The sequence below is a fragment of the Amborella trichopoda genome, chromosome 6, assembly GCF_054954075.1.
Source record: "Amborella trichopoda isolate Santa Cruz 75 chromosome 6, AtrichopodaSantaCruz75HAP2 v2.0, whole genome shotgun sequence".
Classification (NCBI taxonomy): domain Eukaryota; kingdom Viridiplantae; phylum Streptophyta; class Magnoliopsida; order Amborellales; family Amborellaceae; genus Amborella; species Amborella trichopoda.
Window position 1 is genome coordinate 51,153,029 of NC_142341.1, and position 25,007 is coordinate 51,178,035.

The window sequence follows — 25,007 nt, forward strand, 5'->3', positions numbered from 1 at the left end:
CCAAGTACAACACCTGTTAAGATGTGCAAGTTAGATCAAGTGGAAGGACTTAAAATGGCAAAGGGGTAGGCCTAAATAGATGTAGTTGGAAGTGATTCGGAAAGATATCGAGACTTATGACCTCACTGAGGGTACAACATTTCATAGAGTAGAATATATGATCAGGATTTATATAGCCTATCTCAATTAATTTGAAAAAGCTATAATGATGATGAACTGGGGTTGAATATGAATTTTCTAAGCCATTTGTAAGATTTCTGACACTCGAACTGCATCTTCGAGTAAAATTTAGATTTGTGCCTTGTATCTCATAAGGTGGGGGTACTTTATCCGAATATCATCCACCTAGACGTCCATTTTCAATGACGTATACTGTTAAAACTAAATTGATTTATGATTTTTGTAAACATGCAGTCCCATTTCAGCCTAAATTGATTCCTCGTAAAAATGTAAAGGGTGTGGTTTGTAATAGGCCGAGGCCCTAAACAATCAAAATAAAGCGCACCTTTAGATAGTGGCAAAATATATTATTTTAGTGTCATAAATCATTCTTATAGCTTTAAAATTCATCTTCATATCTAATTGTAAAATCTAAAGATTAAAAATAATGTAAATTGAGCAAAACTGTGAGCATTTGAAAATCTTGAAAATTAACCGTCTAGATAATACATTACAAGATGTAGTATTTTCAAGACTTGAAACTTTTTTTTCTCATGTCCATGCATCTTGAGGTTGAAATGATTAAATTAATGATTTTTCAGCATTGAAACAACCTCTTCCAATAAATTTTTGAGGTGCACTATAATTTGATGGTTTAGGGCCCGTTCTTATATAAACTTTTTCAAATGTAAAATAAAGGAAATAAAATTTTCACATTCGTGCTTCTTTGTTTAAAGAAATTTTTTTTCATACGAGCTGGACCGCATTTCTACGGTCTTAAGGTATAAAGCATCCATCTTAAAGATGGATAGAAATAGGTGGTCCATCTAAAAACAATTGAAACTAACGGCCCACATATTTTTTTCATAAAATCATTATTTTTGTCTTAAAATTTATTTATTTTCTTAATATTCATGATCTCCATGTTACAGATTACATGTCCTAACTTGGGTCCAAAATTCCATCCCAAAAATAGATTTTTAAGAGTTCACTCATTTCTACATGAACTCAAAAGTTTATATAAGGTCTTAACCTTATAATATATAGGTAAGGTACACCTAAAAAACCCACTAGTGAAGGTTGTTCTTATGCGGGAAAACCCTTAAATCGATCATCTCGACCTCGAGATTCATAGACATGAAAAACAATTGGATTTATAGTCTTAAAATAGTTAATCTTCTAACACATTATTTGGACCGTCCATTTTTCAAGATTATCAAGTGTTTACAAATCTCCTTGATTGTCACCATTTCTAGAACTTTAAATTTTACAACTGAGGAGCGATAATAGATTTAATATCATTGCAAGGCTTTGAGGCACCGAAACTGCATGTTCGACATAAGTTTAAGGCGCACCTTACTTCAATAGTATAAGGTTGACACCTTATACAAACCTCACCGCTCATAGAAACTGTCCTTGTTTAAAAGCTAATGGCGCACGTGGTTAAATAGGCTGCCATGGGTGTCATTTTCGTTGCTTTCATGAAATTGGTGGGTATGTTTGTAATCCGAGCCGTGAGAAAGTCGAAGGCTGCGAATCTACTCCATTGTCGGTGATGCGGTACTTCTATGAATGAGATAATTACCAAGATACCCACGTTCTATTGTCCATCCTTGTTTGATTATCAATTAATTTTTTTTATAAATATTTTTTTTCTAAATTTTGAACATTGTTTAAAAAATCGTCGATTCAAAATTTTATAGAATATTTGGACATGGTTGCAATCTTAGCAGTTTTTTATTTTGAATTTTTTTGGCACGACTCAAAAATTTTTGGGTGAGTAACTCGACTATGAATTGTTCAAGTTAGAGTGGGTAATTCAAGCCTAGGCGATTTTTTTTTTTTTTTTTTTTACCTTTAGTTTTGGATAATCTCTATTCGTAATAGGATTAGAACTCAAGAGATCATGATGCTTTGTTTTTTTTTTTGTAGACAATTTTTATTTATAATAGGATTAGGGCTCAAGAAATCACATTGTGACGTTTTTATTTTATTTTATTTTATTTCTTTTTGGATGATTTCTTAATAGGATTAGACTCAAGAGATCACATTAGAGCCATCAAGTTATAAATATACTCGATCCTAACTTCTTTTTCTTTTTATCTCCAAATTTTATAATTTGAGGTGAAAATAAATTATAAGACTATTGTTAGAATTTTGAACACCATTAGTTCTCGCTTAAAATTATTTATTCGTAGCGAATCACGTTTTTTCTTATCTTTTTTTGGTTTTTTCTTTTCTTAAATTTGGATTTTTTATTTTTTTTTCAAACGATTAACCTACTTTCCTTAGCACGAACTTTTTGCTCTCTATTTAAACACCCTCGATATTGCTAATTTTTTTCCAATCGCCGTGAAACCACTTTTCCGCCTCCCAAATCACGGGAACGAATCCCTCTTTCTCTCCTCAAAACCACCTTCAAAACCGCTTTCTCGCTAGAGCGCTTCAATTAGCCGGTTTTCCGTCTCAAACTGGCCCAATTCTCTATTCTCTGGCCTCCATAACCACTCGTAAAACCGCTTTCCCGGTTCATGTTCCCGCCAAACAGCAACCAGGTATCTGCAGAGCAAGGAAGCTGGAAAAACTGCTTTCTAGAAAAATCGTTCAGGCGAACCGGTTTTCCGCCGTGTTAGAGCCAGTGTTCTGCAGTTTAAAGCAGCTCGAAGAACTGCTTTCCAGCAAAACCCGACATTCGAGGTGGTTTTCCGGCACTGTGGGGTGTGACCTCAAAACAGAAGCCTTCTCCACGCGAAAACCACCATCAGGGCAGCTTTCCTATAATCCAATCAAAATAAGCACACTTCCCGTCACAAAACCGCTTTTTTCCACTACACAGTCGCCCTCAAAACAACAACCACATAGTTCCGGTCAAAGTCGGCGGTTTTCCGTCAAAAATCACTCCGGAAAACCGCCTCCCACTCATTCCTGGCAAAACAAGAGGTCTTCCCCCGCTAAACCACCCCACAAACCACCGATTGCCATGGATACAATACCGGTGGTCTCAACATTCACTTCTCCCTTTGAAAACTCTCCAAGATCAGACTCGAGCTCACCTTTTAGAAAACCCCTGAGTTTATGGCCTGGTATGTATCATTCTCCTGTAACAGATGCTTTATGGCAAGCTAGGTCAAGTATTTTTGAGAAGCTTCTGGATTCTAATGGACCTCCTCAGAGCGAGCTTCTCTGTAAAACCCCAAGCCAGAGCCGAACCAGTATTTTTTACAAGTTCTCTACAGATTATATACTGAGAGAGCAGTACAGGGATCCATGGAACGAGGTCAGGATTGGGAAGCTTTTAGAAGATCTTGATGCCCTTGCTGGAACTATCTCTGTAAAGGTACAGAATGACCTGGGTTTTTTCTCTTGCTGAATGGTCTCCAGGGTTTTGTTTTCCTTGTTACTGTTTCTCCTATGTTAAAATAAGGTTTTTGTTAGGTATCTGAAAGTTTGGCGATCATGTTAGAAGTAGAGCTGAAACTTTTCTTTGATTGTGTTTTTCACTTTTCCAGCATTGATAGGATGAAATATGATATTTTCCTGGAATGTTCTGATACTTACTGGTTCTTTTTGAAACCAAAATTTGGGCGAAAATTCGAACTTTGAGTCAGCTTTCAGAATCGCAATAATGGAGTACTTACTTCGAATCAGATTTTTCATTATGATCAATTGACTGAATTTGGGGACTTCGAAAATTGTGGTCTACTTCTGCAATTAAATTTGGGGATTCCATGGTTGTTCATCTTTGCTGAATTGGTTTAATTTAGGTCACCGTTGCATTGCTTGGACAAAGACTTTGCACCTCGAAGTGGTCAAAATTCTTTCTTTACTTTGAAGTTTTAGTATAAATTTGAGACAATTTTGTTTCCCCCTCTCAAAAAAACTCCTTACAAAATTTTAATGAATTTCTCATGAGTTTCAACTGAAGATCCTCAGTCTGGACCAGAGCGGTCAGTCAGTTGGAATTTCAGGCAATTTCATCTAAAGTTCAGACCAAATCTCGGTTAAAGCTGCTGAAATTCAGAACCATGCGTGATTCATTTCTCTATTTAATAATTGTTAATGAAGGCTCGTCTTTGGAGTGATGTGCTCTTTATTACATGTGCACACTTGAGTGTTGTTCTATTTTTAATGGATGGTTAGATTTCTAGGAGACGTGTAACTCACTTTTTTCCTTTTGGAAATGATTATTTAATGCCCATTTGAGTATCTTCTATTGACTATTTTTTCTTTATTGTATACTGTTAGTGTGGTTTATGAAATGAAAAAAGTTTATATAGAGCCGAGGCTCTAAACAATCAAATTAGAGCTCACCTCAAAAATTTCACTAGAAGAGGTTGTTTTGATTCCCAAATATCCTCAAATTGATCATCTCAACATCAAGAAGTATGAACAGGAGAAAAACATAGATTTCAATGTCTGGAAATAGTGCATCTTGTATCGCATTTTTGGACCGTCAATTTTCAAGATTTTCAAGTTCTCTTAGATCTGCTCGATCTACACTATTTTTGAAGCTTTAAATTTTATAATTAAATATAAAAATATATTTTAAGGCTATCACAAAGATTTCCAGTATTGAAACCATATTTCTCGATACTATTTGAAGGCAGGCTCTAATTTGATTGTTTAGAGCCTCGGCTCTATACAAACGACACCCTAGATAAAATTATTTATGGGGTATCTTTTCGATTTATTACTTTTGTTTGTCGAATAGTCATAGTGTGATTTATTATTTGATGTGGATCAGTCAACTTTTGACAGACGTTGAATAATATTTTATGTAAAAAGGCACAAAATTAAAGAATTAGCATGGGTAGTGCAGGGATGGATACTGGAGAAAACCATAGTCATTTTCATATTGACTTGGTGGCTAGAACTCCAATATTCTTTAGGAAATCATTATAAAGAACAAAATCATTGTCTATATGCATCTGTGTATTGTATAAAGCGAATAACATATAGAAGCTGCATCCACCATCCATTTCCACTGAACGATGGTAGGAGCCTAAATGTGCATCGCTGAATGTCCAATTAGGCTCCACTCCAGTTTACTTTCAACCATTCTTCACTGGGAATAGTTGGATGTAATTCGAAGTACCACATGAGCATATGCATGGTGTTAGACTATGGTTCACCTAGTTAAAACTAAAAGGAGCAAATGAGGCAAATGAAGTCAAATTAAAAGAAAGAGCAATGAAGCAAAATGAGTGAGAACCTTTCACTTTTAGTTTGTGAGAATAATGTCTCGTTCGACTTTTGCAGAGATTATCGAGGCATCAAGATTTACATACAAAATTAAGACGGGATTTGGCCGTTCTACATTACGTTTGTTTCATTTTTACCTAATGTGTGCATTTATTTTTTCCTCTGATCCTTTTTGGTTTTCTTATACCTTATAGTGAAATATTGCTGCCTTCGATCATTCATGACCTTATTTTGCAGATGCCATGCTTCTTTCGTAGAACTTTCCATGTGATCACTGCCTTTCATGAGCGGTCACTGGATCTTTGTTTGACATTTACTTTTCTAAGTCCTGTAAAACTTAAAAGAATTAAGCAAGCCTGGGCATCTCCAAAGCTAATATTGCTGAGTACGAGTTTGATTCCTTGCCAAACCTTTACTGCTTTCTTGGGCTCTGGCTCTGGCTCTGGCTTAGTTTCTTCTAGCCTCTGGCTTAGTTTCTTGAGCTCGTATTCTGCTTTCGTTGTTGGGGGTTCAAATCTCTTGCTCACTTGTTAAAAATAGGGAATGATTCACTAGCGTGAGGATATACCAATGTGCTTTTGGCTTTCTATGGCAGCATTGTTCAAATGATGATAGCACAACAAGGCCCCTTCTCTTGGTGACTGCTGCAGTTGACAAAATGGTTCTAAAGAAGCCCATCCATGTAGATACTGACCTGACAATAGCCGGTTCTGTTATTTGGGTTGGGCATTCATCCCTCGATATTCAGATGGTGGTGACTCAACCAAGAGATGGTATACACTAATAATTTGCAAAACTTGTAAAGGAAAACCTTTTTCTTTCCTTTTTTTTTTTTTTTTTTTATATAGGGAAGCTAGACATTGACAAACAAAGGAAAGCAACTTACAGAAAAATTAAGAGGAAAAGATACAGATAAACTTTTCATACTTTTTTCCACTGAAGAAAAGTGAATATCCAAGCTAAAAATAAATATCACCCCAAAATAGTTTTTTGTACTCAAAGTGAAAACAATGGATAACTCATTTGCACATTTTGGCAGGGGACTCTGATTCTTCAGACGACCCTATAGCTCTCACTGCGAACTTCACATTCGTGGCAAGAGACTCGAAAACAGGGAAGTCAGCACCCGTCAACCACCTCACCCCAGAGACAGAGGAAGAGAAGAAGCTATATGAGGTAGCCGATGCAAGGGATAAGTTAAGAAAGAAGAAGAGAGAGGAAAAGAAGATGGAGTTTCAGAAGAGCTTTCGCATTTTGCATCGGGATGGTGAGAGGCTAAGGGCATTATTATCAGAGGGGCGAATATTGTGTGATATGCCTGCACTTGCTGATAGAGATAGCATATTGTTGAGGGACACAAGGCTTGAGAATTCACTTATATGCCAACCCCAACAACGCAATTTGCATGGGCGTATCTTTGGGGGGTTTCTCATGCATAGAGCATTCGAGTTAGCATACTCGACATGCTATGCTTTTGTGGGGAGGATGCCCCGGTTCTTGGAGGTGGATCACGTCGACTTCCTCAGACCCGTAAGTTTGCCAGACTTTGGGTTTTAGATAAGCAACTGATTTTATTTTTGTGGCACTAAGCAAATGAAAATTTTCTAGTCTTCTCAATTTCACGTCACATGGGGACAGATGAAGTTTTGTTGAATTTCCTGTGGTGATAATGTCTAGACTCAAGATAAGTGTTTTAGAATCTTGAATTTTTCAAGGAAATTATTGGGGCAAGGAGAAAACTTTTTAGAAAAAAAACTCAAAAATCAATATTTTGAAATATCTTGAGAAATACATCACAGAAATTCGTAATGAATTTTAAATTTTGATCTTCCTCCGGAAAATCTCTGGGGAAAAATAAAACAGGGAAAATTTATACAAGTCAGATTCTTGATAAAATTTTTGCAGTGCCTTGTAAAAATTGGAAAGTATTGTGAACACACAAGATTTTCAAATGAATTGGATCTGGTTTCTATTATGTGTCTCGATATCACTTTGAACATAATGTACATAAGTGGATTACTGCTGCTTGGGCATGGTCTAGATTTTTTGGGCAAATTTCTGTTAGGAATATAATGAAATGTGATAGCAATCAACATATGCATGTAGGCTCTTATCGTTTGCTAATCGGGAGATTGGTCCTTTTGTTGAGGCTATTTACTAATTGAGCGTGCCTGAAACAACAAAATACCTTATATTTTAATTGTAATAATTCTTTGTTTATCACTACTTGTTGTAGTAGTGGTTTAGTGAGTTATGTATTATTTATACAAATTTTTCGGTGCAGGTGGATGTTGGAGACTTTCTTCGCTTCAAATCATGCATCTTGTATACGCAATTGGAGAACCCCAAGCAGCCTTTGATCAACATTGAAGTAGTTGCTCATGTTACAAGACCTGAACTCAGGTCCAGCGAGGTACACTAACTGAACATGTGAATGTATATTTGTTTTGCAATAGATGTAAGAGAGAGAGAGAGAGAGAGAGAGAGAGAGAGAGAGAGAGAGAGTTCATGTGAGTTATTCTTTCATACTGTACTTTTTTCCTTAAATAAAAATTCATTGATCTTAATTCTGAACAATCAAAAACAAGAATTTATTGATCAGTTAATTTCTTCTTTATTTATATGTTGTAACATATGACTTTCTTTGGCACTCAATGTATCTATTGTCTATGCGCAGGTCTCTAACACGTTTTACTTCACATTCACTGTGAATCCAGATGCTTTGAAAGATGACCTGAGAATTCGCAATGTGGTCCCCGCCACTGAAGAAGAGGCCCGTAGAGTGCTTGAACGCAGAGATGCTGAAAGTTCATAATATTAATCCACAACGAAGTATGTTTTCTTTGTGCATAAAGAATTAAAAGAAAACTGAAATTAAGGGATAAGGTTGGATAGGTCCTCACAATACCTGATAATACAGTGACGGATTATCTTTGCATTCCTATTGATGGGTTCAGTCATTGAGGACACTTTGCTTAGAAATCCCAATGTTTCTCAGTGTTTCGTGTTTTGTTCAAAATATTTGAAAATGGTTTATTTTCTTTAAAATGCTGTATTTTAGGCTTTGAATAAAAGAGTTCTTTACTTTTTTCAGGAAAAAGAGAGCACGAGTTTTTTAATATTCAAATGCTGTTTTCTTCTCTCTGAGAGTGAAAAAAGCATCAAGTTTTTGCTTATTGCAGTTATGATATTAAGAAATGTGATGCAAGATTTCTCCTTTTCGAAATTACTAATTCTTTTGTGTAAATAAATTGAAATGTAAAAGCTTGGATATTCTATTGGGGCAGACTTCTTTTCAATTTTACACTTGGTAGTACTGATCTCAAAGTAATGCCGTAATTCTAGGGGGTAGTTTCCTAATTTTTTTTCATATCCAATCCAGTAGAAATTGGTTTTCATGCTGTATGGTTTCACTTAATTATGCATTTTGTTACGCAGGGAATTTTAAATAAGAAAAAAGGAAAGTAAAGAGGTTATTTAAGCATTTATCACCATCCATCTCTGGGGACCGATCTAGTATTTGTTATGATTGTCAACGATGTACATCAGACTTTATCCGTGAAAGCATTCTTCAGCGATCTTGGAGAATTGGAAGGCAGATCCTGTCCATGAGTTTTCGGATTGATTGGATCGATGGATGTGATTCAGCAGTCAGGATTGACCCCAGAAAAACTGAATTTTTCATTTGCAGCTTCCTACATGAAGACACAGTATGGGAACTTATGTCAGCATGTTCTCACAATATTAGTAAAAATATCGCAATAGGTCTGTTTCTTTTGTGTGCAATTTATAGGACTCAGTTTCTTTGGCATTGTTTCTTGCATATGTGAATATACACATCTATATTGTATAATGGTGTCTGGCGTTTATAAACTGTGACTTGATAAAGATGTGAATACGTGTCTGATCCCAAGTCCACCGCAAACCAGACTGCATTTAACCAAAAAATGAAAATAAAAGAAAATAAATACTGAAGAATTGAGGATTGAGGAGATTCTAGGATTTTCCGGCCAAAGTTGCATGAGTTGCCCAAATCACCAGCCTCCCAATGCCGTCCGATATAGGCAAATACGATTTGGACAAACAATTTTTGGAATAATGCTGCGAATGTTGGGTGCATTTATCAAGAATGTTGTAGGTTACCTGACATGATGGGTCGAGTTGTATATTTTCCAAATAACTAAAGGGCAAGCTTTTCCCCTACTGCATAAAACTTACATGCTTTCCCTGTCCAATGGTCTATTCAAAACTGTTTATTTTGAATACAATGTCATGTCTCTATACTATTTTATTTTATATTTTTTATGTTTTTTACAAAATATTGGATGCCTACTGCTCTCTTAAACTCGCACTTGTAAAAAATATAAAAAAAATATTCTTAATAAAATAAAATAACCAAAATACTCCTAAAATTTCAAAAGGTATTTTGGTTATTATATTTTATCAAAAGTTATTTTTAATATTTTCTTAAACGTGTCCCGTTGAAAAGATGTCACATACCAAATTTCATATTCATACAATTAGTTATAAAAAAAAAAATTGAAAATAAAATACTCCGAGACATTAGATCTAGATCTGAATTGGATGGCTGGATGGGGGAAGTATATAACTTCTACGCTACAGGAGAGGTATAGAAACCTTTCTCATTTACAAAATATAGTTTCGGAATTCTGTAATACCACATTTTTTTGTGTGTGCGCGAGAGACAGATGTCATTAAAGATCTAGAATAAGGGAAAGTCATAAAGTTAAGACCTTTCCACATTTTCTGTTTATGGCTCTCTTTCACAATCGATGAAGGCATAGGTGTGGTAAAATCCATCAATGCAGAAGAAACTGAAAGAAATCCTATGCTGAAATTTAACATAGGTATATCTAGGCTGAAAGTTTTCAAAACTGGCAATTATTAGCAGGAGTTTGATATACATACAAATAGATAAACATATACTGTATGTAATTAATTGTGAAGAAGCACAGTTCAATCAGATAGCCAAGCATGCCTGAAGTAATTTACATATTTCCATGGTAAGACCATCAAAATCCTAAGACCCGGCCAAACTACCCTTGGCTTCGTAAATTTTCCCCATTTCATCTTCTGTGTGACTACTTTTATCTGTCCATTACATTTCCCAAAATGTGCCTGCTTCAAGGATACAAATTCAGTGGCCCCTCACATGGCCTCCAGCCTGATCAAGGATAGATGTCACGGGCGTGTGGGGAACATCAAGTCCCCCAATTAAGGGCAGTTTCCGTTCATCTGTCCCTCTATCCGGCAAGCTTTTCATAACTCGGCCTCACCGAATACGTGCTCATCCTCATGGTTTTCCTGGCTACTTGCATTGCCTTGCACCCTTGCTTATTTCCCTGAATACTCGCCTCATTATATAAATACCCAAAAAAGAATTCACCACCTTTTACATCCACAACTTTACATTCAAAACAAACATATCGCCCGCCATAATTAAGCTAAAAATAGATAATCCATCTTTACCCTTTACCAGAAAACTCACTGGGTTCCAGCCATTAAGGCGACGAGCTACCACTATCATCATCAGAGCTCTCCAACCTCCTCGCTCTGAATCCTGGAAAAACATTCAGAGCCATGGGATTTACAGGAACAGGGAAATTACGTCCAGCGCTCACAACCGTTCGATCATGAAGCCTCCCCACATCCTTACAAACCCGATCGAGCACCGAGAGGAAGTCCCTTACGATCACAAATATCCTAAATGGGTGCGCCTCCTCTCTTTCTGCATCACCATGAAAGTACTCTGTAATCTCCTTAACGAGTGATAATGCCACACTTTCTTCAGCTCGTACCCTTATAATCTCGGCCTCGGCCCTCTTAGAAAATTCCGACCCTACCTTGAAGAACCCTCCCCCCTCTTTCTCCAACAAATTCAAAATTCCATTGAAGTCTTCGAGACCTCTAGCAAGCTTTATGACACAGTTACTGAGACCCTCAGAGTCCATGCTTGCTGCTTTCTTCACATTCTCGAGCTCTCCACCAAGGCCGGCAACCACACGGAGGCCGAGCTGCCGGAATCCAGCATCATTTGTTGGGATTTGGTTTTCCGTCAACCGGAATCCAGCAGGGTCTTCATGGTCAGGAAGGCGCGAGGCCTCGGTCCGTATCATTTCTTGGACCACAAAGTGGAGGAGAGTGGTTTTGCCATCAGTTCCTTTGATATCTACAAGCTTGAGGAGGGTGTCGAGCTTGAAGGCTCGAGCATCCCCTCGATTTGTGCCAACATTCATGCGATTTCCGGTCTTTAAGACAGCTTCTAACAGCTTCAGGAAGAGGCGGCTGCTACGAAGCTCTTCGCATGCCACCTTTGAAAACAAATATCGAGAAAAAGATGTCAATTGGAATGTCTAGATTCTAGTGATTGTTTATCTCCAACCCTATGGAAACCTTGCAATGCTATGTCAAGCTACCGAAGATATGACAGTATGTCGAAAAGAAACTCATCTTGGCCAAGGTACTCGGCCCTTGGCTGAGGTGTACATCCAAGAAAAATCGAACTCGGCTGAGCTACGTACAACCCCAAAAAAAAACGTTAAAAAGAAATGGTTAAAAAAATTTAAAAATTAAAAGAGCTTATAGAAAGCATTAGAAGACTAAAAAAATAAAAAAGGTCTATAAAACATGGATTATTGAAAATTTGATTTAGATTTTGAATATTTCAAAAGAATTTAAAAAAGGGAAAAAAATATGAAAGTTCTCAAATTATATTAAAAGGGGAAAATTACATAAATATCTGTTATAGTTTTCGTTATTACCAAAATACCAAATAGTTTCCGTATTTACTGGATGTCCGTTTTTTTCACTTCATAACGAATTTTTTTAAAAAAATGCCCATGTGACCCTTTTTCGGTTTTTGAACAATCGAAATGGTTGTATTTTCGGTTTTTCAAATACCGAAATGTGCCTCATTTCGGTTTTTGAAAAACCGAAAATGGCCCCGACAATTCAAAAACTTTTGTTCTCTTCTCTACCTCCCGTGCTCTATGTATGTGATTCTCAAAGCTACTCCTCTGTGCGTCTCAAAAAAACAGTCTCTCACAAAAAAGCTACTCCTTGTGGTCAAGAGAATCATTTGTTTTGATCACCTGTAGCTTCTTGCAAACCAAACAGTATCTTCGGGTATGAAGCAATTCGAAGGATATGAAGCAGTAAGTCTCCAAAAGACTCTTTCCTCAACATAGCGGCTGGTTGCTTGTAAAAGGAAATATCTGTATTTTGGGCCTCACTAGGAAAAAGACCCAATGAGCACTTATCATCTAGGATTAGGGTTAGGGCTGAACCTTCTGCGGACTCATCATACACTCTCCCGTCAACCCTAAATTCATCTTCAGAGTTTGACTGTGGAAATTGAAAATTGGGATTACACATCCTTTTGTAAGAGGCAGCAAAGAGAGTTAACCCTAGCCATTAGGGATTTTTCGTCTAAGACCAAAGACAGCTGAGAATCACCAAACAAATGTTGGGTGAAGTCATGTAAAACTTCTTTGTCCAAGGCGCTGGGGTGCCTGATTCTCTTTGTTCAGACAAGCATAGTCCAATGTGTTGAGCAAGGTCTTTTGTGAGAGACTGTTTTTTTGAGACGCACAAAGGAGTGGCTTTGAGAATCACATACACAGAGCACGGGATGCAGAGAAGAGAACGGAAGTTTTTAAACTGTCGGGGCTATTTCGGTTTTTCAAGAATCGAAATGAGGCTTATTTCGGTGCATTTCGGTTTTTGAAAAACCTAAATTCTAGCCATTTCGGTTGTTCACAAACTGAAAAAGGGTAAAATGGGATTTTTTTTAAAAAAATCGTTATGAAATGCAAAAAATGGACTTCCCAGTAATAACAGAAACTATTTAGTATTTTGGTAATAACGGAAACTATAACAGATATTTATGTAATTTTCCCTATTAAAAACTACCAAAATCATCTAAAAACTCAATTCTAACTTAATTTACTGGTGTTTCCCAAAAATTTTACATTTTTTCTATTTTTTTATTTTTAACCACATTTATAAGGATGGGCGTGTTCCACGACACAGCTTCGCCCATTGTCTAGACAACTAAGCCGAGTATCGTAACACTGGTTTAAAATATTGGGAGACATAGAAATTCTTGTGCATACATACAAGCATACATATAAATGTATAGATATGTTTCCTTTCCCATGAAATTTCCCAAAGATTTTCCAAGAAAAATAAATATTTCTAAAGAAATAAATCATAATTTGACATTGCGTTCCTAAGGCATCTGAGAGGTATAACATTTTGAATCCCCATTTCTTTGCAGAGGTTGCATCCAGATCACGGAACACACGCGCACTCATATATACGCATGCATGCATGCATGCCCACATGAAATTAAGAATCCTAATAAAAGACACATATTCATAACTTTCTTTTGAGGAAATAACATTCATTCATAAATAGAAAGACTGTAATTTACCTCAAGGCTTTCAAAGGACTTCCTGAGATAACTGATTTCCACTTCAAAATTGGCCATGTAAAGCATAACTTCAACCCTCTTGAAAGCGAGAGGGACATCCAGGAGAGCACTGAGGAAACGTTCAGCTGGCCCAAGTTTTGATATATCTGCTTGCTTTTTCAGTCTCACTTCTTCCTCCTTAGTTGGGGCCATCTTAAGTAGAGTCTCCAAAAGCTCAGAACTGATGCTGTCAGTGTTACCTGTTCCAGCAGAACAAGGATCCAGTTTTCTTAGACCGAGTATATTAAAGATCAAAGAGTAATGAAATATTGAAATGAATACATTCTTATAAATATCATTTCAAACTTCTTCGTAGGCAGTCGTCGTAAAAACACAATACACAGTATCATCTTCAAAGTATTGACTCATCTAAATAGAGTTCAGGACGATGACATCTATAGTTGAACATCTTATGATAAATATCAATGTTGCCTCTCCTAGACCTGGTTCTTTTATTATATCTCTCATCTCAAATTACCAGTGATGTGCAGTGTAAGGCACTTTCCTATATATTCTTAACATGCAAAAAAATGCAGAATTTTCTTAGATATGCATGCAGAGACACATTGGACGAAGCTCCTGAAGCTCAGTTGTAACAATAATAATGCAAACAACCTTGTGCAATATTTCATTTTGCTTGACATATGTGTTTGCGGCAACTTCTCTGACCATCATTTTGCTTGATACGTGCAAGGTGACTTGATATTTTGCTTCATATGTGCAAGGTGACCCTGTTAAGAATGCATCTGTGGTGGTTTCTCTTTCTACATGTCGCTAGAAGCATATCTATGTGTCAACGTTAGCCAACTAATCAGCCATTTATTTGACTCAACTAGATACATCGTAATCAGTATAATATGTAAACCAGGCAATGAGTTCCAAATATTTACGAAAATGAGTTCCAAATATTTACGAAGATCATCCCTAGCCTCAATCATATAGACAAGTCCCCACGAATCCATCAAATGACATTTCTAGCCCCTTTGCAATGCTTGGTGTCTCAAAATTTTTTATTAGTATAGCAGCACATGCCACAACCCATTTTGATTCTGTAAATTTATAGCCCCCAATTGAGGGGTCGTGTATCCATTCCATGTTTATGAAATCCACACCTCTCCATTTGTTTTTAGTTGTTCTCAATCCTCTCTCACCGATTAGAATACAGGTTTTTTATGGAATGGTATCATGTTTCTTTAGAGATATTGTTATAGCTCCAAAGTAATCTGCTTACTTCAGTTCAGCAATGGTCAAGTTCTTCAATAAAGTACGATCAAAACCTCAAGAGATTTCTTGACAGCTCTAATCTAGCTCCACCCGGTTCAGTAACCAGTCACTCCAATTTTCTAAAGAGAACTCTCAATCCAAAAACTTATATTAAATTCACCTATTACATGCTTTCCTTGGCACTCGTCGACACGTTTTTTTTTTTGGATAAAACAACTCTTTGTATTAGAAATACGAAAATGTAGAAATTTCCCTAGTAAATATGACGATAACAAATTTGGCTTTGCTTTATTTCTAACACACGATTTATGGTTGTATTCATATATTTTACTTTTAGTAATACAAAAATATAGAAATTCCCTTGTAAAAATGACGATAACAGACCAAAGGTAAATGGAAAACAGTCAACTTCAAAAAAAACAAAAAAATGACGATAACAAAAATTCTGGTGTGTGTATGGTTTGTACAAAAATCTGGAAACCAAATTTTGTTCATTAGGAAGGTGTTGATGATAGTGGTCTAGTGATAAGAAGATTAGATATCAAAGCCCTTTCTTTGGCGAGGGAGTCTGCAATAGCACTGGCCTCCCTCCATGAGTGTGCAAAAGACACTTGGAGGGGATCGGTAGATATAAAAAATTCAATCGAAAACATTTTCCAGTCCGAAGGACATCGGACGGACTCTTTAGCCCACTTGATCATGTTTAAGGAATTGCCTACGATCAATAAGGCCAACCCCCAACTTCTGTCCAATAGTTGTATACCAACCAGAAGTCCATGGGCCTCATCAAATGTATCACTTGTTATGCCTACCGGGCTGGATAGGTCCTTGGAATCTTGTCTGTGTGATTTCTGAAGATGCCTCTGATTCCAGCAGGGCCTGGATTCCTTATGGAACTGCTGTCAAATTTGAGCTTGATTACTCCTTGTTGGGGCAGAATCCAAAGAAATATTAGCATGCTTTTGCTACGAAGCATTGTCTTTTTGTCTTGTTGAATGCCAACTCCTCCAATAGACCCAATTTGTCTTTACAAATCATCTTCTAACATATTATATAGGACATTGCCTCTCCATCCAACTGAGAGTGATTCCTTGACCTTGAATCTTATCAATGGGGTACTTTTAACGATTCAAAAAAGGAAAAAAAAAGGAATTCCAATGGGGTACTCGCATCATTTTATGATAATCCCCACATGATTCAAACTAGAGATGGAAACCCTTTTCTAATGTCCCATATGCATAGCCCCACACTCCATGTCTTGTAGGACACTATCTTTTTGTGACCTTTTTACAGCTCCCATGATCAAGAGGAATTTGCTCCTTGGTAGTAAGAGCTTTTAGTGCAACTCTGATTTCATGGCCTGCTCTATAAAGGGACTAAAAATGAACAAGTTGATAAATATAAAGTAGAGCTTTAGATAGAGATCTATATGTGTTAGGAACATAGTGTTTCATGTTACTCCTATTTCTGTTTCCTTTCCTAGATTTGATCTATTTCTGAGACAAAAACCTAAACAAATCAAAACAGCAAGTGTTCCTATCAAATACGAAGTCAAAATACTACAAAAATGCTCAACTAATACATCAAAACTGTGCTCTAACTCAAGCAGACCCTAATAATAGCATTTCATTATTTATGAATGTGCTGCCCAAGGGAATATTGCCTTTGAGCCAAGCTGCCTAGAGTACTTTCAAGATATAACAAAAAAAGACCACTACAGCATTTGATATTGTCGTATCAGACTTTCTATTGTTTGTGTAATGAAAAAATATCTCTATTCCTATGCTCAACACCTATCCTTCACAAGATAAAACAATCTAGAAACTTCCGGCTCATCTGATGCCATCTCCAACAAATAAAAGTTTTGGTTTCATAGAAATAAATCCACTCAGAGAATTAAATCCACTCATTTTGATTCTGTACACAAGTATATGTCCACATATTAAAGATCAACAAATTAGCATTTGAAAAAAGGATCAAACTACCTAACAAAGTTAAATATCTAATGTTCCATCCATGATATTAAAGAGGACAGATAATTGTGGATTTCTAGATGAATAGGTTATGATATTCGTACATTCTTTTGTCCTGTTTTTTGTGGCCAAGTTCCTAGGCATTTGGTTGAATTATTACCAGCTTGATGTAACTTTCTTACTCAATGTGATCTATGAAACTAATTAAAAGAAACCAAAAGCAATTCTTACATTCTAGAAGGGCTTCGCAAACTTCATCTTTAGTCACATTAAGTGCCCTCAAGAGTATAGCTATGTTTTGAGATTTCTTTGGATCAAGGATTCGGTTCTCTTGATTGGGTGAAGGAAGGACCAGTCGTCTATTTGTGTCCTTTTGAACTGAGTTCGCATTATTGCAGACAAAGAGTGTCTCGATCATCTCCTCATTCAACCTGAATTCAGTCAATAAAATTATTAAAAAAAATTGAACCAAAGTTGTAGCATTTCTAATCGTAGCAATAGTAGTAGTGAGGATAGGAATCAGATTCTAACTGATAAAATGTACATAATTGTTAAATTGTGTGGCGGTTGCCAGAAATTATTTTTTGAAAAGCAAGGTGTTATCTGCTTGGACTTGGTGAGTAACTCGGCCTCGCCCTATGCGAGGGGTGAGACCATGGCACTACATAAAAAAATCCCAAAAAATTGTAAAAAATATGGGATTGTTCTTTAAATTTTTATTCTATAATTTGGATCTCTTGGCAAAGATGGGCAAATTTCTTTTTTGGCATAATCCCTATTTTTATATTTTAATTTTTTGGACTTTTAAAATGCTATAAATCAATTCTTTAAAAATCCATTTTTTCTATACTTTTTTTAGCTTGTTTGGAGTTTTTAAATTTTTTGGGGTTTTCTTTTAGTATCTTCATTTTATTTTTTCAAAATTCTATATCTTATTTTCTAGTTTATCGGAGGCTTTTGGCTTTGTACAGGACTCACCCGAGTTCACTCGGTCTCGGCCGAGCAACTCGCCTCGGCTAGGGGCCGAGTTAGAGGTGAGTTCCTAATTATGGCTCAATACAGATAACAGAAAACAGACTATTATGATCAAAACAAACCCAGATCATCCGAAGGAAAAGCAGTCTTGAGGCATGTTTGAGGATAGAGAAAAACATTAGGGACTTTCAGTTGAAGAAAACAGAGAGAGATGCAAAGAACCAAGATTGAGAGAAATGAACCAGAATCTTCTCCTTTACGAAAGCAATTGATCGTTGGATTCCAATGATTTAAAAAAGAAAGAAAGTCTGATTGAATAGTTTTTGAGAGAGAAAGAGAGGGAGATCAATTCAAAATCAAAAACAATTTTAAAGAAGCACTTAAAGCACACAGTAATGCTAGAGACCTAAAAATTACTGATCAGCCATGAAATCTCTCTCTCTCTCTCTCTCTCTCTCTCTCTCTCTCTCTCTCTCTCACACACACACACACACACACGCACAAAGAGATCCAATAAAAAACCCAAGGAGACACATACTTGAAAGAGCTTGACTTCAACCGATCCCACACTGTTGCTCGATCTGAGCTCGCCCGGACCTTATCCCAATGCAAAGGTTTCAACTTGGGGCGGGGGTTATCATCACTCTTCTCACCGGAATTCTCCGAAATTCCAGCATCACCCTCCAGAAAACTTGATGGAGTTTCTCCATTGCTCTCTGGAGTAACCAGAGACTGAGGCCTACTCATAGGTCTAGGCAATGGAGTGAGAAGAGAAGGCTCCCAAAATCTAGATGGAAATGGTGGAGGGGGAGGTGGAGGAGGAGGTGGTGCCCTTGCTGGTTGCTTGCCTGAATTTTGGCCTGAAATTTGAGCCGGCTTGCTGGAAAGTTCATCTGTTTGGCCTGAAAATCCCTCTGCTATAACTTTTTCGCCAATGGTCCTCAATGGGGGGCTCTCAAACCCACTTGGGGGGTCAAAAGTGTTAGTCGAGTTGCTGGAAAACTCACATAACTTGCCGGAAAATTCATTCTTTTGGCCAGAGATTCCCTCTGGAACTTTCACTTTATCCCCCAAGCTTCTCAATGGGGGGCTTTCAAAACCACTTGGTGGGTCTGAAACCTTTGTTGGGTCCCTCACTTTATCGCCCAAGCTTCTCAATGGGGGGCTCTTAAAACCACTTAGGGAGTCTGAAACCTTTATTGGGTCGCCGGAAAATTCATTTACCTTGCCGAAAAGTTCATCTCTTTGACCTGAAAATTTCTCTGCAACTCTATCTCGATCACCCAAGCTTCTCGATGGGGGGCTCTCAAAATCACTGTAGGGGGCTGAAACTTTGGTGGATTTGCTCGAAAACTCATATAATTTGCCTGAAAATTCACTACGGTCCTCTGATTCTTTATTGGGTTCATTAAATAACTTCTCTAAGTTGCCAGAAACCTCAGTTTCATTGCCGGATTTTCCTGCATTTCCGGGCAAATTGGTCCTTGGAGATGGACGAAAACTTGCCTTCCTGTCGGATTCCGGCGAATGGGTCCCCGGAAAGGGCGGTGGAGGTGGCCGGAAGATCAAGTTTTCGTTATCTTCTTCCCCAGATTCTCGCATTGAATTCCCTCTAAGCTCACCACTCTGCTTAGGAGATGGACTATTCGACCTTGAATGAGTTGCAGAAGTCAAGTTGGAGGAAGGATAAGAAGGTGTGCTCGTGTTCGAGCTCAAGCTAAACCCCTTGGATGGTAAACTCACCGGCACGTTTTTCTGGCCATTAGATCCGGCAGAACTAGTATTGGGCGACCCCCCTGGTGAATAGAACTCGTCCTCGGATTCGCCAGATTCTGTCAAAGGCTCACCAGAAAACGCCACATTCTCGCCAGAAAAAGCCCCATTATTGCTGGGAAAAGCCACATTATTGCTGGGAAAAGCCACATTCTCACCAGAAACCGGCCTGGATAGAGGCGGCAATGGCCTGATTTCTGGGCTGTATCGATATTCCGGCCTGTTTTCTGGCGAGTCGACGTTTTTCTGGCAAGGAGAGACAGCATTAACAGTTCCCAAATAGAGCACATCAGAGCTCGTTGAGACCCCAACTTTGGTACCGGAATTCGCCGCCGGAAAAAGTCTCAGGCTACCAGATCTCGAACTTCGAGACCCTTTTAATGAAACCCCATTGCCTGAATTTCGACGAGATTTCCTGATATAGTAAGCCAACAAAAATACGACAGCAAGAGTGGCTAAAATCACAACAACAGCGACTGTGATTTTTGCAGCGATTCTGGGGTGGCTTTCTGGCGTGTTTGGGCGGATTAGGCCGGAAATATTGGCCGGAATTGTGACAGAAGAGGTGGTCGGAGCTGGCTTCGATGTGGGGTTTGAAGTTGGGGGAGCAAGTGTTGGAAAGAACGGCTCACCATTGACCGGAATCTGGTTTTCTGGTGGTGGTGGAGGAGAGAGAGGAGGGGCTGGAGCACCAGAATTTGTGGGGTAAAATGGCTGGTGGAGGACCCTTCGATAGATTGTAAATGGTTTACCCGCAATAGCGGATGGTTTCCCGACGAGGAGAGAGAAGAGGAGGAGGAAAATGAGGAACATGGTCGTGGAGAAGAGGTGGCGCCACTACTGGAAGTGGAAGAGAGAGAGGCCGAGACACCAAAACGGTGACTGTGAACTACCCAAGAAGAAGGTAGCTAGAGAGAGTGGGGGACAGCGTTGAGCCCCTTACGGTTTTCTATTCAAGTGAGAGAGAGAGAGAGAGAGGCGTGTTTTGAGAGGTGCGTTTCGGTCACTCATGGAGAGAAAGTGAACGACAGGGTTGAGAGTGTGTTTTGAGAGAGAGAGAGAGAGGATAGTGGTCTGTGTGTTTTGTTTGTTTATTGTGGCTTCCGTCGAAGGAACGTTGTGCAGTGAAGGGGGGGGGGATTAGGAGTGTTCTTCACGATGCCCAAGGAAGAGAGAGAAAGTCCACATTTTGCTGCTTTGACAGTAAAAAGAGAGACGATAGGTAAAACGGGGTAAGAGATGGATATTCATGGCTGCTAGCTGTAGAGAGAGAGAGATTCATAGGTGTTTGATGTAGAGAGAGAGAGAGATGGGTATAAGCCAATCTAGAGAGAGATTTATAAGTTGCAGAGATAGAGAGAGAGGATAAATATGGAGATGAGAGAGAAAATGGGAATAGAGAGAGAGAGGGAAAGAATGAGATGGACGAGGAGTAGACGAAGGGAGAGAAAAGAGTGAGGAGTGAGTTGAGAGTGTAGAGAGGGAAAGAGAAGGAGAGATGAGAGAGAAAGAGTGTGGGTACTGGAAAAGGTTGAATAGGGAAAGGCATGGAATGGAATGGAAAGGTGAGGAATTAAGTGAGAAAAAGAACGATTTGTTGAAAGGAAACAGGAAAGGTGAGGAAGTGAAGTGGGAGAGTAAAGAAAACAGGAGAGAGAAAGTGATGAGAGAGAGAGAGAGAGAGAGAGAGACAGGACAGTGACTACAAGTATGGTTCAGTCTTGAGAGAAGCGAAGAGAGAGGAGACATGATGAGGAGAGGAGAGAAGAGAGAGAGAGGTAGGGAGGAGGAGAGAGAAAGAGGAACGTTCACACGTAACAACCAAAACTGGCGATGCCTCCTCTGTCTTTTAATAATTACGGCGCCGTTTTCATAATGTTCACCGGAAATGTTTAATACGCGTCAAATTCAGCGGCCAAATGATAATCCAAGGTCCTCTTTACGCTTTCTTGTAAGAAAATTAAAATTAAGGAAAATTGCATACAATTCCCAATTTAGTATCTTAAAAATAAATTTTTTATATGGAAATTTGTTAAAGCGTTCATTAAACACATTTAAAGAGACCTTTAATAATTTATTAATTTATTTTGACTTAATTTTAAAGACCCTTCAAAGCAGTTGGATCGCACATACTATGCTCTAGCAGGAGCATATTGTATTCCTACTGCCTCAGTCGTTAGACCTATCCGAAAGACTTTTTTCTTCTATCTAGGCAATCACTTAAGAATCTAATTATTTTTAAAAAAATAAAGTTTCATTTTTTTAGTTTTTTTAACACTTAGAGCTCACCAGCAAAAACTCGGAAAATTGGATGGTCTACGACTCTTGACTCTTGAGTCATTAATCTTTTCCAAGTGCATATACAGTGCCATTTGGAAATCTTTTTATTGAGATTATTCTATGGGCTGATTACATTCCATCCCCAAATTTTAGGGTCATAAAATTGCTCCTACATTGGGTTTTTCTTCATTGAGTAAATGAATAGTAGGAGAATGAAATTTGTAGCATTTAAATAGGGGTAATATATTAATTGGGAAGTTAAGTGTATTTTGTTATTTTATATTTTAAATTTGAGTCAAATATTTTTAAAGTATATTTTACTTAGTTTTTCTTTTTTATACATCAAATTTAGTTTAAAATTTTGATGCATATATATATATATATATGGAGGTTTTTTTCTTTCACCCTAAGCTTCATAATCATTTGTCTAAGTAGAAAAACTGATTGAGAAGTTTAAAGCAAAGGAAAAGTACCTCCATATGGTCTTTATTGATCTAAAGAAAGTTTACGATAAAGTAATTCAAGATTTAATTTAGTAGGAGTTAAAAAAGAAATGAGTCTCCAGATAATATATCAACTTGGTGAGCGATACATACAACGAAGCACTAACTAGTGTACGAACAACTAGAGACGAGTTAGTTTTCAGGGACAATAGGTCTACATCAGGGGTCAACGTTGAGCTCATACCTCTTCGTCTTAGTTATTGACAACTTAACTAGGCACTTACAAGATGAGGTACCATGGTATATGTTATTCGCGAACAACATAATTTTGATCGATAAGACCCAAAGTGGTGTCAACACAAAGTTAGAACTTTGGAAGGATGTTCTAGAATCTAAATATTTTAAAATTAGCTTTACTACGGCATAATATATGGAATGCAAGACAAAAAAATAGCCAATGTTAACAACCAAGAGGATACCAAAAAGCGCGCATTTTTATATCTTGGGCTGATAATCTAAATAAATTGAAAGATTGAAGAAGATGTCGCACATATATTTAGAGCATGGTGGGAGAATTGGAGATGTGCAATCGGAGTTTCATGTGATCACCGCATAGCAATGAAATGACAAGTTTTATAAGACGGTTGTAACACCAATGTTGCTTTATTAGGGTGGAATACTGGGTGGTCAGAAAACAACATACCCATAGGATGATTGTAGCAGATATGAAAATGTTGAGATGGATGAATGACAAGATAAGAATGAATAGAATTCAAAATGAATATATTTGGGAGAATTGTGGCTTTAATATGCGATAAGATGTAAGAAAGTAGACTTAGTTGGGCTTGGATATTGTGCACCACATACCTAGTAAAACACTCGTTAGGAGATACATGTTGGTTAAAGTAAAAAGCTAAACAGGGGCAAGGGGTAATCCCAAAACTGCATGGTTGAAAATAATGAAAAAATATATGTGGATTTATGGCCTCACTAAGAGCATAGCCATTGATATAGTATAATGACGAACTAGAATTTGTATAGCTGAACCCAAATAGTTGGGCAAGGCCTCGATGATGATGAAATTTAATTCCAAAATTAAATATGCATACCAATGTTTTAAAACGCGACAATTTTCGATTTGGAACGTCAATCTAGATGGATATCGATTGGGATAGACCAGTTTCCGGATGGTATGGGTCCTGGCCTAGTTCTCCCTAAAATGCCTCTCATAAAAATAAAATAAAAAGAAATAAATCTTCTCTAATATTTTCTCGTATCCCTTCTAAATTCCTACCCTATAATCCTTTATTTTAATTTTTATATGTCGGTGAACGATCCATCTCGCCTATTATGATTTGAAACATTGATGTAAGCCAAAAATATTGTATTTCTCAAGGGTAGAATGTTCATTCTTAGTTGTACACTTCGTCAAGAGTAGAATGTTCATTCCTAGTTGTACTTTCTATGCACTTGAAAAAAATAATGTCTCGAAATTGAATAAAGACCATCGAATTGTCAGATTGTGAGATCTAAGTATTAGAAAGTTCAAATTTCAATATTTTTTTTAGAATAATTATCTAATAATTCTCAAGTAGTTATTAAAATTTCATATTGAAAAAATCCTCTCAAATAAGTCTTCCAACCAAGGAGTAGAAGCCAACTACGCTCCTAGAAGGAGCATAGTATACATGCTCTTGATGTATACTTCTTAGCATCAAGCGCGCACACACACACACACATATATATATATATGGGAAAAGTTTAAAACAATCAAATTTGAGCCTACCTCAAAAATTTCACTAGAAGATGTTGTTTTGATGCCCAAATATCCTCAAATTGAAGATATATGGAAATGAGAAAAAATGGATTTCAAGTTTTTGGAAATAATATATTTTGTAACGCATTTTTTTGTCGTCAATTTTCAAGATTTTCAAGTTTTCATAGATATGTTGATCGGCACTATTTTTTAAGCTTTAAACTTTACAAATAAAGATAAAAATATATTTTAAGGCTATTACAAAGATTTCCGATATTGAAACCACATTTCTTGACACTATTTGATGGTAGGCTCTAATTTGATTGTTTAGAGCCTAGGCTCTATACAAACCGCACCTTATATATAGGGTTTGTCTTGTAGTAATATTTACAAAATTGCCCCACAAAAGTAACTTTTTTTAAAAAATAGACTACAAAATTAATAAATCCACCAGTCACAACTCTTTCTATCTTGAACCTTTGTAATTTGAAGGGTTATGAAGTTTAAATTATCCCATAGATATATATATATATATATATATATATATATATAATATACTATTATTCCATTATGTTTCTTGCGAAGTCTTTCTTTGACTTTTTCTGCAAATAGATATGGAAGTCCAGCTATAAATTTTTCCTTCCAATGATCTAACTGGCAGTCTTCTCGTATTAAAAGTCTTGAAAAAAATACATCTTTATACCATTTATAATGGGACAAAGTAGGGC

At 37.2% G+C, this 25,007-nt stretch overlaps 2 protein-coding genes across 2 annotated transcripts; one reads left to right on the forward strand and one right to left on the reverse strand.

The window, feature by feature from the left end:
- Window positions 1-1,634: 1,634 nt before the first annotated feature.
- Window positions 1,635-9,249, forward strand: LOC18448698 (Thioesterase/thiol ester dehydrase-isomerase superfamily protein). The gene is made up of 6 exons (XM_006858759.4): window positions 1,635-3,496; window positions 5,957-6,134; window positions 6,401-6,891; window positions 7,646-7,774; window positions 8,039-8,193; window positions 8,800-9,249. Exons 1-5 carry the CDS (start codon window positions 3,140-3,142, stop codon window positions 8,174-8,176), a joined length of 1,293 nt encoding a protein of 430 aa, XP_006858821.1. The 5' UTR covers window positions 1,635-3,139; the 3' UTR covers window positions 8,177-8,193; window positions 8,800-9,249.
- A 998-nt stretch (window positions 9,250-10,247) lies between these two features.
- Window positions 10,248-21,526, reverse strand: LOC18448697 (uncharacterized). The gene is made up of 4 exons (XM_006858758.4): window positions 18,566-21,526; window positions 17,284-17,483; window positions 13,817-14,055; window positions 10,248-11,693 (listed from the first exon to the last, which is right to left on the reverse strand). The coding sequence occupies exons 1-4, from the start codon at window positions 20,611-20,613 to the stop codon at window positions 10,884-10,886; spliced, it is 3,297 nt and encodes a 1,098-aa protein (XP_006858820.1). The 5' UTR covers window positions 20,614-21,526; the 3' UTR covers window positions 10,248-10,883.
- Between the last annotated feature and the right edge of the window lie 3,481 nt (window positions 21,527-25,007).